The sequence below is a fragment of the Perca fluviatilis genome, chromosome 3, assembly GCF_010015445.1.
Source record: "Perca fluviatilis chromosome 3, GENO_Pfluv_1.0, whole genome shotgun sequence".
Classification (NCBI taxonomy): Eukaryota; Metazoa; Chordata; class Actinopteri; order Perciformes; family Percidae; genus Perca; species Perca fluviatilis.
The window spans coordinates 1,192,265-1,204,284 of record NC_053114.1 but is presented as its reverse complement, the minus strand read 5'-3'; the positions used below and the strand labels follow the sequence as shown (position 1 = coordinate 1,204,284).

Genomic DNA, 12,020 nt, shown 5'->3' with positions numbered 1-12,020 from the left:
TTATTGTACTGGCTCACAATATGAGGATTTCATGGTTTAAAGCTGATAGAAAAGCAAATGCAGAACTGCCTTGACTCCCCCCCCCCCAATATTTAGAAGAGGTAGATTTGTCCCCTCTCAAGAAATATGAAAGACAACCCACTCCCCAAAAAATGTATAAATAACTGTTCAGGGGGCTCAAAACATGTACTATGGAAAAACAGACCTGTGTCTACTTTGATACATTGGGCGGCGGGGGGGTTAAAGAAAACAACAGGAAGTTAAATAAAGATGTGATTTATGTAGATTTAAACTTAAGTGCTTCTGGCTTTAACAGTTTAATTCTCTAACATACTTGTTGGTGAGATGTACATAATACCTTAACAAAACCTGAAACGTGTGACGTTTTAAATATGCAGAACATTTTGAATAATATTAATAATTTTCTTTTTGCACCATAAATTGATGCAGAAAAGGCACAAATTGTTAGAATGCAGGAAATGTTTGATGCTCAAAATGTTCTGAGGGACGACCCCCAGACCCGTCAGTCATAATGTGTCCCCCCCCCCCAATGTTGAAACCAAACCTACGCCCTTGCACAACAGTCATGTGGTTCGAACTTAACTGACTTTTGTCTTATTTTTTTTTTATCTAATTCATTGGATTGAAATAATTAAATATAGCATATACCTTTTGTATTCAGTGAAGGTTTCTGAATTCAGAAGTTCATTTAAATTTGTCCAAAAAACGAAGTCATTATTTCTGATAAACAGAAAACAGCATCCTCTAAACAGCAAATGTATTTATTTTTTTTAAGATTATTTTTTTGGGGCTTTTCTGCCTTTAATTTTTTGATAGGACAGCAGGTTGAGAAAGGGGGAAGCCATGCAGGAAATCGTCACAGGTCGGATTCGAACCCTAGACTTCTGCGTCGAGGCATAAACCTCCATGTATATGTGCGCCTGCTCTACCCACTGATCCAACCTTGCAACTCAACAGCAATTTAGACAAAACAAACATCAACAAAGACCAAAACTACCAGATCAACTGATTTTGTGCTGTGATGCGACTCTATATTTTATTTTATTTATTGTGTACCAGCCCTTATTTGTTAAACCTATTACCGATTTACCTGTCCCTGCTTGGTTTTATTTATTTTTTAGTTTTATGTATATATTTATACAGTCAATGGTTTATATCCCGCGGTGGCGGAACGACAGGAAAGTAAGGAAAAGGAGTTTCGACCCGGACACGTGTTCCTTGTGCACCTCCTGCACTGTGGTTAACGTAGACCTACTATTTGAGTTAGTTTAGCGGTGGATTGATACGAGACTCTGACTTGGTAAAGCAAACATGACGCTTGGCTATTATATTACATTATTTACGCTCATTATGATATCATCTTCTCATGTGTAAATTGCAGGACTTCCATTGTCTCTTATTGTTTACTGTGATCCTCTTTAATATACATCTTTTTAGTGCCGCCTATTTGCGTAGCTATAATTCATATTTTGCACATCTTTTTTTAAACCATTTCGTCTAAGCATGTTTTGATGTTATTGTCCATGTTCACACATTTTATAAACCCAAAGTTCCCCTGTTATTGACTTTGCACTATGCGACGTAAAAATAGACCATGCGAAATAGCCTAGATGCACCCAAATGCTGACATCCTGTCAGTTAGTTTTTTTAGATGCAAACCATCCACTAATCTCTACTAGGTTCCGATTATTAACAGTTAATGTAGATCACATGGCTATCAGTATGTTTGGTATAACTCTTGTAGCAAGCTGGTGGGAGTGTCAAAGCAGGGCACATTCTAGCTATATCAAGTGGTGCTGGGCCTTTTAAATGCTGTAGTACACACACAGTCCATCAGTTCAGGCTGGTAACATCCAGCATGACTTTACTTTACTGTATTTTTGGTCAGGCATGACTCAGGACAGTCAACATGGCAAGTGGACCATCTCCAGCAGTGATGACGATGATGAGGATCTTCCTCTTTCTGGGACTACAACATCTAAGCCCCAGCGACCCGCTGTGTCCAGTCACAGCTCCCATCTGTCTGCCTCTGCTCCCAGCCCCAAACTGGAACCAGTAACAGCTACTGTGGAGGTGAAACCGGAACCAGCAAACACTCCTGTATCCTCACTCGTTATTGGCTCTGAGGCAAGACAGTTAGCAGCGACGAACCAGTTACATCCAGTGAAGTATGAAAGTAGTCCGTCATTGGCTGGAAAGCGGAAGAAAGAGGTGTCAGACGGCTCAGGCTGGGCTCTCTCAGATAGTGATGATGATGATGATGATGATGATGATGATGATGATGATGATGATGATGATGATGATGATGATGGAGATGTGAAGGGGAAGAGCCTCAGTAACTTACCAAAGAGGGCGCCTCCGAGCCCTAAAACAAAGAAACCAAAGGTGGAGAAGGAGCGTCCTCCGAGTCCCCACGGCCGGCTCTACTACATCGATGAGCCAGAGGACTTCTTTGAGTCCAGTATTCCTTGTCTAAATGACCCCTACAGGTTTTACCTCAACAAAGTCACAGGCCTGGACAGGAAGTACAACAGTGGAGCTCTGCACATCAGAGGTGCGAAGAGTTTAATGTAATTACATTTTATTCAGACAGTTTCATTATAATAACAATAAAGTAATGCTTTTGATAAGAAGGTTGCAAGTTAAAATCCACTTCATAGCTCCAGTAGAGTTGTTCAATGGCCAGCAGTAACTGGCTGGAGGAAAAGTTGCAAATGCTCTCAGAGCTAATGGAAGCTGAGTATCTTAACCTTACTTTTTGTTGAATGAGTTAAAATGGGACTTTGCTTGTTTGGTTGCTTCAAGTCAGTTTGTTAATACTTTGGTCACTTTTTTGTTATGAAATTGTTATGAGAGGGCAGCAGAGTGATCTCATACGTAGATCATATGAGTACAGCGACCAGTTCTTTTAAACATTGAATTCTATCAAGTAATCTTTCATTTTTCTTTCATCTAGACATTCTCTCTCCATTATTTGGGACCCTGAAAGAGTCTGCTCAGGTCAGTAAGTTATGTCCTGTGTTTGGTTTTTTAGCCGTGTTAGTAGCATGGCAATGTCCGTCTGTCAGTGTCACTGACACTTGATCATCTACCACTTTGGTCCACACTAAAATAACTCAACAACTATTGGATGGATTGCTGTGATGTGTTGTACAGCCACCCCTGGTCTCCAGAGGATAACTCCTACTGACTTTGGTGATCCCATGACTTTTCATGTAGTCACCATGATGAGGTTGACATCATTGGATAATTTGCTATGACATTTGGTGCCATTAATGTTCCTTTAACATCATCACTTTGGTGATCCCAAAAATACAAAACTAATGACATTCATATTCGCCTTAGCTGTACTACTGCTAAACACCAGCATGTTAACGTTGTCACAGGTATACTCTCTTTCTTCATAGTTTAACTACTGCTTTGATATTGCCTGGATGGTTAAGCAGTTCCCATCAGAGTTTAGGTAAGTTCTACTTCTTCTTTGCTATGATCACATTATCATTAACAAATCCCCATTTTTTTCTGATTAGTAGGAATCTGCTCATGTCAATGTTATATGATGGCAGAACCCTCTATTGTATTATGGCTTGTGTAATATGATTGCAGATGTATTACTGTAATAATAATAATAATAATTATTATTATTATTATTATTATTATTATTATTATTATTATTATTACTGTATGTGAGATATTTTCTCATAAATAAACTGGAGAAAATCAGAAAAATCTCTAACCAGCTCTCTTGTGACAAGTTTGTTGTGTGCAATTCTGCAGCTAACCATGAATTAGTTTGTAATAATGACATTCTTTTTTTCTTTTAGTATGCACTAAATGAAGGTGATACACTAAACATTTAATTATAGGGGAAAATGGCATTTAAGTGAATAATTGCTGTAACAGATTAATCCCTCCAATAATGGCAAATACAAGTACATGCAAGTGGAGGAAAGTAATGATGTTGGTGACAGTCTGAGGAAGCTTGTCCAGTCTTAACATTTGTTTTTTGGCTTGTGTTTACAGGGATCGTCCAGTTCTGATCGTCCATGGAGATAAGCGGGAGGCCAAGGCCCGGCTGGTTCAGCAGGCTCAGCCTTTTGCACATATTCGCTTCTGCCAGGTACATGTTCACCACCACCCTAACACCCTTTCTCTGAAGTGCAGTTTGGCTGATATTAGAAACACTTATCTGTGGAGCAGGACAGTAATACTGGAACATGCCTGTTAATGAAACTCTTGATTTCCATTTAAATGGGACTAATGTGTGCGACTTTCCCTGACAGGCCAAGCTGGATATTGCTTTTGGAACTCACCACACGTAAGTATTTCTTTTCCTGCCTAGTATCATACCTGTTTGTTTTTTGTTACACACGTCTCAGATCAGTTATGGATGTTGTTGCAGCTTTATGGATTGCAAGGTCCAGAACTTGTGTCCATGAAATTTTGTACAGACATTCAGTGTCCCCAGAAAATTAATCTTTTTGACTTTGGTGATCCCCTGACTTTTCCTTCAACAATAACATCAAGTTGAAATTTGTGGTTTTAAGTGAAATGTCTCAACAACCATTTAATGAGTTTACTTGAACATTTACATGAACATTGGTGCATATATTCATGTCCCCCTCAGGAGGAATTGTAATCACTTTAATGATCTCTTAACTTTTCATCTCACGCCATCATCATCAGGTCAAAGTGTTTTTCTATAATATTTTGATTTATGACTAATAACCTGAAAAGACTAAGGACAGTCTGTGTCTGTGTTGGTGGACCATAAATGTGTAGGGCCTTTACATATCGACTTATATCTCTTGGGTTTCAAATTTAAGCTAGTTGGACAAAAACAAAGTAATTACCTGCGTTATCGGGGCTAAAGAAGTCCAATTATCTTTCTAGATATTATGACCACTAGACATCACAATGATTTGTAGATTTGTAGAGCCCAGCACCTTTTTCACAGCAGACATTTTGACTTGTCAAAGCAGGAACAGCACAGGTGTATTTAAAAAAATGAGTGACGGTTCTGTTCCCTTTATGTGTCCCAATAAGCTATCTATCATGTTATTAAATATACCTGAGCTTTTACTGCTATGAAAAGTCCAAATGTGTGTTTTGAAATAGGTCTGTTATTATTGCACTGGTATCAACCTTTTATAAACGTATAACTTGTGAAAAGTATTTCTAAACTCTCTGTACATTATAAAATGATTGAACATTAATGTGTGTTGTCATGCAGATAGAGTCAGTGGTATTGCAAATTTTAGACGATACAATAATAATAATATGCATATATTTACATTTGGCACGAGGTGACCTACATTCCAGATAGGAAAGGTCTTGGAGTGTACTCTTTGTTGTTGTTGTCATGTAAAGCAGAACATTGTGTGTCTTTGTGCAGGAAGATGATGTTGCTGTGGTATGAGGAAGGCTTCAGAGTCATTATTCTGACCTCCAACCTCATCAGAGCTGACTGGTACCAGAAAACACAAGGGTGAGTCTGTCTGTTATAGTTTTTTTTTTTTTTTTTTAACCTTTATTTATCCATGGAAATGTTTTGATCCATAAACAACATTTGGACAGCCACTTGAAAGAAGAGATAGTCCAACTTGAGAAAGTTTCTTTGTTGCACTGTATCCGGATGTAAGGTTGGGAATTCCCCCTGAATATATTATTTCCAAACCAGAATGTGGATGAGCCCCATGTTTCCACGGTTACCAAAGGGCAGCAGTGAGAGCGCAGGCGAGTCACCAACCTTTTTCAAGAGAGACCTGCTGGAATACCTGGCAGCATACCGCGCACCAGAACTCGAGGAGTGGATCCAACGAATCAAAGAGCATGACCTGTCAGAGACCAGGTAAACTGCAACATATCATTCAGTTGTAAGTAAATATAAAATCTGCATAGCGAGTAACTCCTGTCTTCTACTCACATCTTCTATTATCAGGGTTTATTTGGTCGGCTCAACCCCAGGCAGATATGTTGGCTCAGACATGGAGCGCTGGGGCCACCTGAGGCTGAGGAAGGTACACATTTCTCCGTTGTATTTAATTCACAACAAGAAGAGGTGGTATGTGTGTAATTATAAAGACATTTTTAAAAAATATGCATTTTCTTACCTTTCTAAGTCGGTTTATTTTGATGCAATGTGAAAATCAACTTTTAGACTTACTGTTTTAATCTGGTGATCCCTCACACAGTCATGCCATCCTCAAACTTTTCAAAGATGTATTATGGTTTTTTTGGAAATTAAAAATGTGGAAAATGGTCATCAGTAGTGCACAGTTCAAACTATTTGTAATAGGTGGTCTAAAAAGTGCAACCACAGGTATTTGTTTAGCAACACTGCTCATATCACTTAAAGGCATTTCCCAAAAAACACTATTTGCTTGCATGTACATAGTCCATTATGAACATGTTTCAGTTCAGCAGCAGCCCAATAACCAGGTGAATTGGGCAAATATCTTAATGTTGCTAATGTAATGGTAAATAAATGGTATTTTCACAAGGCAATGACAACATTTTAAAAAAATGATGAAAAGTAATCATTTTGTTGTATTCTCTAACCTCATCTCTTTCTTCTCTTCTTCTTTTATTAGCTGTTGTACGACCACACAGACCCAGTTGCCGGGGAGGAAAAGTGGCCTGTGATTGGCCAGTTCTCCAGCATCGGCTCTATGGGACTGGATAAGACCAAATGGTTAAAAGGGGAATTTCAGCGCACAATGACCACGCTGGGGAAAGCCTCTCTTCGCTCAGACCCCCCCATGCACTTGGTATGTTCCTCCAACACAAACTTGATGTGGGGCACATTCAATCTCTAAACGGTGTGCACCGTTTTGCTACGGTTTCCCTGTTGAACGACATCACGTCTCTTCAGAACGGTGTGCAACTGCTTTGAGATATGTTTTCTCGTGTTTGGTGGGCGTGTCTCTCGTTTATTGGTTGTGTCACAGGTGATACCCAATCAGCAGAGACGTGTCTGTAAACTCGTGGTAATAAAAAGGCTTTGAAAAAAGATCGGACAAAACAATATAATAGAAATTAGGTTTCGGTAAATGATGGAACAGTCATTTTGAGGTTGCAGGACATTTGATTGCCTAAAACCAATTTGTAAAGGGTTTCAGAGAGAAAAGTGAACCCCTCCCTGCCCTTTTGCCACTACTGACTGATCCCTTGTATGTAATGTACTCTGTGAGAAAAGGTTAAATTCATAAGCAATAAAACGGTTTATAGAGTTTTCTCTATTTGTGCTGAACTTGGCATTAACCATTATCCTGTAAATGCCAATGTTTGGCCACAGTTTAGCTAAAATTACATAGCTTCACTTTAAGATTATAAAGTTTTGAATTTCTAAAACAAGTCGATTTTACAGGTGTATCCATCAGTGGAAGATGTGAGGACTAGTTTAGAAGGCTATCCAGGTCAGTAATGTTGTTGTTTTTTTGAAAATTGAATTTGTTATTATGTCATGTGTCACAGAGAGGTCACAGCCTTTACTAAATGCATGATCACTTTTGCTTAGTTGTTTGTTTATTGAATCATCCGCCTCAAACAGCAGTGTTTGACTGATTGCTTGACTGATGAGGGATTTGATGACCGAGTGATTGCCATGTATTTGGTTGTGACGTACATCTCTTCTGTCCTCCAGCGGGAGGCTCTCTTCCCTACAGCATCCAGACAGCTCAGAAACAACTCTGGCTCCACTCCTTCTTCCAGTAAGTTCACCAGAATGCAGTCTTCATGTAATGTGGGTTCTATGAAGGGTTCACTGGTACCTGTATGTTACATCACCTCTGTGAACCCTGTTAGCTAGTCATCATATCTTCCGTTTTTTTTCATTTGTAATACTCATACTGCATGTTGGCTGGTCACACTGCACAAGGTCCTACATCAGTTACATTTGAAATTTGGTCAGAAATGATGGGACAGGGGGATGGACAGGATGCTTTTAGCTTGGTAATGACCTACATAATAATAATAATAATAATAATAATAATAATAATAATACATTTTTATTTGTTTGCACAACAAATTAAAAAATATATATTATTTATAAAATCATGTAGTAAGTAAAATGAAAGGTATTCAACTAGTTAAAACAATGATGTTGGTAAAATCCACGTGGATATGGTAAAAGCTATGATGGATGTATGATGAAGAGGAGTTAGTTTAGTTTATTCAGCTATATTCAATGTTATACATTCCTTAAAGTTTAATTCAACTGTGTGTGTGTGTGTGTGTGTGTGTGTGTGTGTGTGTGTGTGTGTGTGTGTGTGTGTGTGTGTGTGTGTGTGTGTGTGTGTGTGTGTGTGTGTGTGTGTGTGTGTGTGTGTGTGTGTGTGTGTAGCCGTTGGAAGGCAAATGTGACAGGAAGAAGTCATGCCATGCCCCACATCAAGACATACATGAGGACATCACCAGATTTCACTCAGCTCGCCTGGTTCCTCGTCACAAGGTGTGTGTGTGTGTGTGTGTGCGCTAGCTTTTTGTTGTTGTGGATTTTTCACTAAGTGAAATTATTTATGTGTCTCAATTTGTATATTTGATTTTGTTTCTTATATCTTACATGTTACTTACTGCTGGAACTGATGTGGTAACTCATTAATAAATGGTACCATTAATGTTTATCCAAAACCAGAAATCCATTTTGTCGTGTTTCGTCTCAAAATAATTATGATGAAATTTCACTTAATTCTCACTCCTAAACATAAATCCTCTAAATTCTTGTTTTTTTATTCACAGATCAGACTTTTGTAATTGAATATCCTCCTCTTATCTAACTAGCAATATACTGTGTGTTAGATGTAAAACATAATAAATAATGAAACATGCATATGTTTCTCATCAATCTGTCAGCTGCCAACACTGTCCACGCCAATTATTTTGGGCAGCATCACTGTGTTCAATCTCAACACTTGGATCAGACCCCATCCCCCTGAAAATACATTTAGATGATCATTTCTAATTTATAGTACATTAACATTAAAGTGTGTGTGTGTGTGTGTGTGTGTGTGTGTGTGTGTGTGTGTGTGTGTGTGTGTGTGTGTGTGTGTGTGTGTGTGTGTGTGTGTGTGTGTGTGTGTGTGTGTGTGTGTGTGTGTGTGTGTGTGTGTGTGTGTAGTGCCAACCTGTCCAAAGCAGCATGGGGTGCACTGGAGAAGAACAACACTCAGGTGATGGTTCGTTCATACGAGCTGGGAGTCCTCTACGTGCCCGCCGCTTTTGTAAGAACAACACATGGACAAACGGCAGCAGTAGAACACGTGGGGCATAACCGAGCTGGTGAATAGTAATATGTGGGGTGGTGTGGTGTGATGGTTGTCTCCTTCCAGAACATGAAGACATTCCCTCTGCACAACAATCCGTTTCCTGCCTCCTCCTCCTCTGGTTTCCCTGTGCCATTTGACCTCCCCCCCACATGCTACTCTTCTAAAGGTACGTGTGTGTGTGTGTGTGTGTGTGTGTGTGTGTGTGTGTGTGTGTGTGTGTGTGTGTGTGTGTGTGTGTGTGTGTGTGTGTGTGTGTGTGTGTGTGTGTGTGTGTGTGTGTGTCGGATTATTCAGTGAGTCTCTCTCCCTTGGCATTTGACTTTTGCTTAACAGCAGTTGAGATTGGGTCCTCTCAGGTGTAACCCTGGTTAAATTGCACGTGGTCTGTGCTGTTTGCACTAATTTATCTTGACAAATGGTAGTACAAACATTTTAGCAGTTTTTTTTAGGTTTTTGTCTGATTTCAGCATTATACTGAACTCTGTAAACCTCAGTAAAACCACATGCTTCCTGCTTAAACTCAGCGCTGTATATTTAAACTGCAGTTACAGTGACATCTAGTGGCATTTAGGTGAAAGAGTTTATACTAAAACCACAGCTGTAAAGAGGTTTAAAAGACACATTAACTTATTCCAAAAAACACAGGTTCATATTTGTCCTAAAAGCTAACCTGTCAACTAAGCTGTGTTTTGTGTTCTAGTTTGTGGCTTTTGTGTAAAATATACTCTCCTTTGTTGTGTCAAACTGAAACAATGTCCAAGGAGTTGTGGCTTATTGTCTTATTCAGACAGACCTAAAGATAGGTTTTACTTGTATCATTAGTTTGTGGGTTATATGTTTTTTGATTCCCTAATTTAAAGCAATATTCATAAAATGTAAAAAAAGAAAAAAAAAAAGAAAAAAGAGTACTCGCAAAAAATGTCATTCTAACTAGATCATCAATATCACCCAAAATCTTATCAGACACTCTCTCTCTGCTGGGTTCAAAATGCAGTTTGCTAAAAAATGGCAGATAATAAGAAAATACATTCCCATCATCATCATCATCATCATCATCATCAGAAAGTGTGGTTTTGGAATTGAAATATTGAAGGACAACTCTGCCAATTTGGCACTTTATCATATGTTCTGTTTAGTGTCAATAGTAGTAGCAGTACGCACATCGTAATAATTCTACCAAAGAGGTTGAATGGATTCATAGTTTTCCTGCAGTACTTCACTACTGGTTTCCAAAGTGTAGTTTCCGGAGAAGCTGAAAAGCAGCCATACTGAAAATCTCATGGTCACTAGTTGTCTGCTATGCTCATTTGTGAAATTGTAAGTCATTGTATTTCCCGGCTCCAGTAAAGACAGGGTTTGAGTGTCACTAAGCCATATTTTGTTAAAATATAATAGTACTTATTCTGTAATTATTCCAGAAATAAACATTCTCATCATATAGATTATTTCTGAAGCCAGAGCCATCTTATCCAATTTCTTTCTGGCAGATCAATACAGCTAAGTGAGCATAATTGAAAATTGATAGGATCTATGAGATACTGCTAAGGTATTCATCCTTGAGTGGGGCATTTTCTTTCACTTAGACAGTGGATGGAGACACTGCAGCAGGCATTAATGGTGCCATTTTGTCCAATGTAATGTCCTTTCTATTTATCAAACCATGTATTTGCATTTAATTTTACCGATCTTTTTTATTTCTGTGTTTTCAGATCAGCCTTGGATCTGGAACATTCCGTACAGCCAGGCTCCTGACACACACGGCAACATCTGGGTTCCCTCCTAACAAAACACACACACACACACACACACACACACTCACACTGTACAGACCTCTCTATTACTATTGTCAGTAGTATATCTAGGTGTTAGTTGTCAGTAACATTTATTTTTTATTTTTATACCACACTGTAGACTCACATGTTTTCTAACAATAAATAAAATAATGTTATCATTGTCTAGCTGTGATGTAAAGTTTCTTTAAATGTTGCAACAGGATTTAAATGTGAAAGGAAATATCTCATTAGTTTGGGTTACATTTTTGACTTAATTCCATTATTTAAATGTATGATCTCACTGAGATTAATGTTTAGTTTCACAAAGCACCATAATGTAGACAGGAAGCGAAAGAGGTTGTTATAAATCATTTCAATTAATTTCATTTTTTGATTCTTTAGACACACACTGCAGTAGGTCAACAAATTATCAGCAGTAGCAGTGAGCAAACACATTTATCCTTAAATGTGTCCAGAGGTCAGGTGGGACCATATTTTGGCTTAATGCAGCAGATTCAGCATCTTACTGAGTAAATCTGAGATCCTGCAAGAATAGACCACTTCTTCCAAATCATAATTGCTGTACAGCATGTTCTAAATATGCTGATTCAGCAGTAGTCGTTCCTAAATATCATGTTTTCATCATGGATAAAAACAGATTTTAATAAATACAGAACACAACTTTATAAAACAAACCGGTCTTGCAGAGACACCGGGTATAGTCTGTTAATAGTTTGCTACCAAACTTTTCCTTACATACAGCAGTGGTTGTAGGACCCAGAGCACTGCAGGTTTTCTAACCTACCAGGTTGATAATTGTATTCCTACTGTATGGTCTCCCAGCTGATTCAGCAGCTAAAATGCAAACCAGCAGGGCTCTGTGTAATGAGCACAAGACTTGTCACTGATCTAAGGAAGGGTCACACATACATACTGTAGGTTCCTTCTGTTCATACACCAT

The 12,020-nt window shown here is 38.5% G+C and overlaps 1 protein-coding gene across 2 annotated transcripts; it reads left to right on the top strand.

Annotated features, from left to right (window-relative positions):
• Positions 1–1,202: 1,202 nt before the first annotated feature.
• tdp1 (tyrosyl-DNA phosphodiesterase 1) lies at positions 1,203–11,245 on the top strand. 2 transcript variants are annotated; one of them, XM_039793885.1, is made up of 17 exons: positions 1,203–1,321; positions 1,910–2,267; positions 2,310–2,575; positions 2,978–3,021; positions 3,429–3,484; positions 4,045–4,141; positions 4,305–4,339; positions 5,417–5,509; positions 5,702–5,872; positions 5,963–6,041; positions 6,615–6,791; positions 7,391–7,439; positions 7,667–7,733; positions 8,366–8,473; positions 9,140–9,242; positions 9,351–9,453; positions 10,997–11,245. In XM_039793885.1, the coding sequence occupies exons 2-17, from the start codon at positions 1,912–1,914 to the stop codon at positions 11,068–11,070; spliced, it is 1,878 nt and encodes a 625-aa protein (XP_039649819.1). In that variant the 5' UTR covers positions 1,203–1,321; positions 1,910–1,911; the 3' UTR covers positions 11,071–11,245. The 2 variants fall into 2 exon arrangements, with proteins under 2 accessions (XP_039649819.1, XP_039649814.1); XM_039793880.1 differs by having other exon boundaries at positions 1,910–2,575.
• Positions 11,246–12,020: the final 775 nt, after the last annotated feature.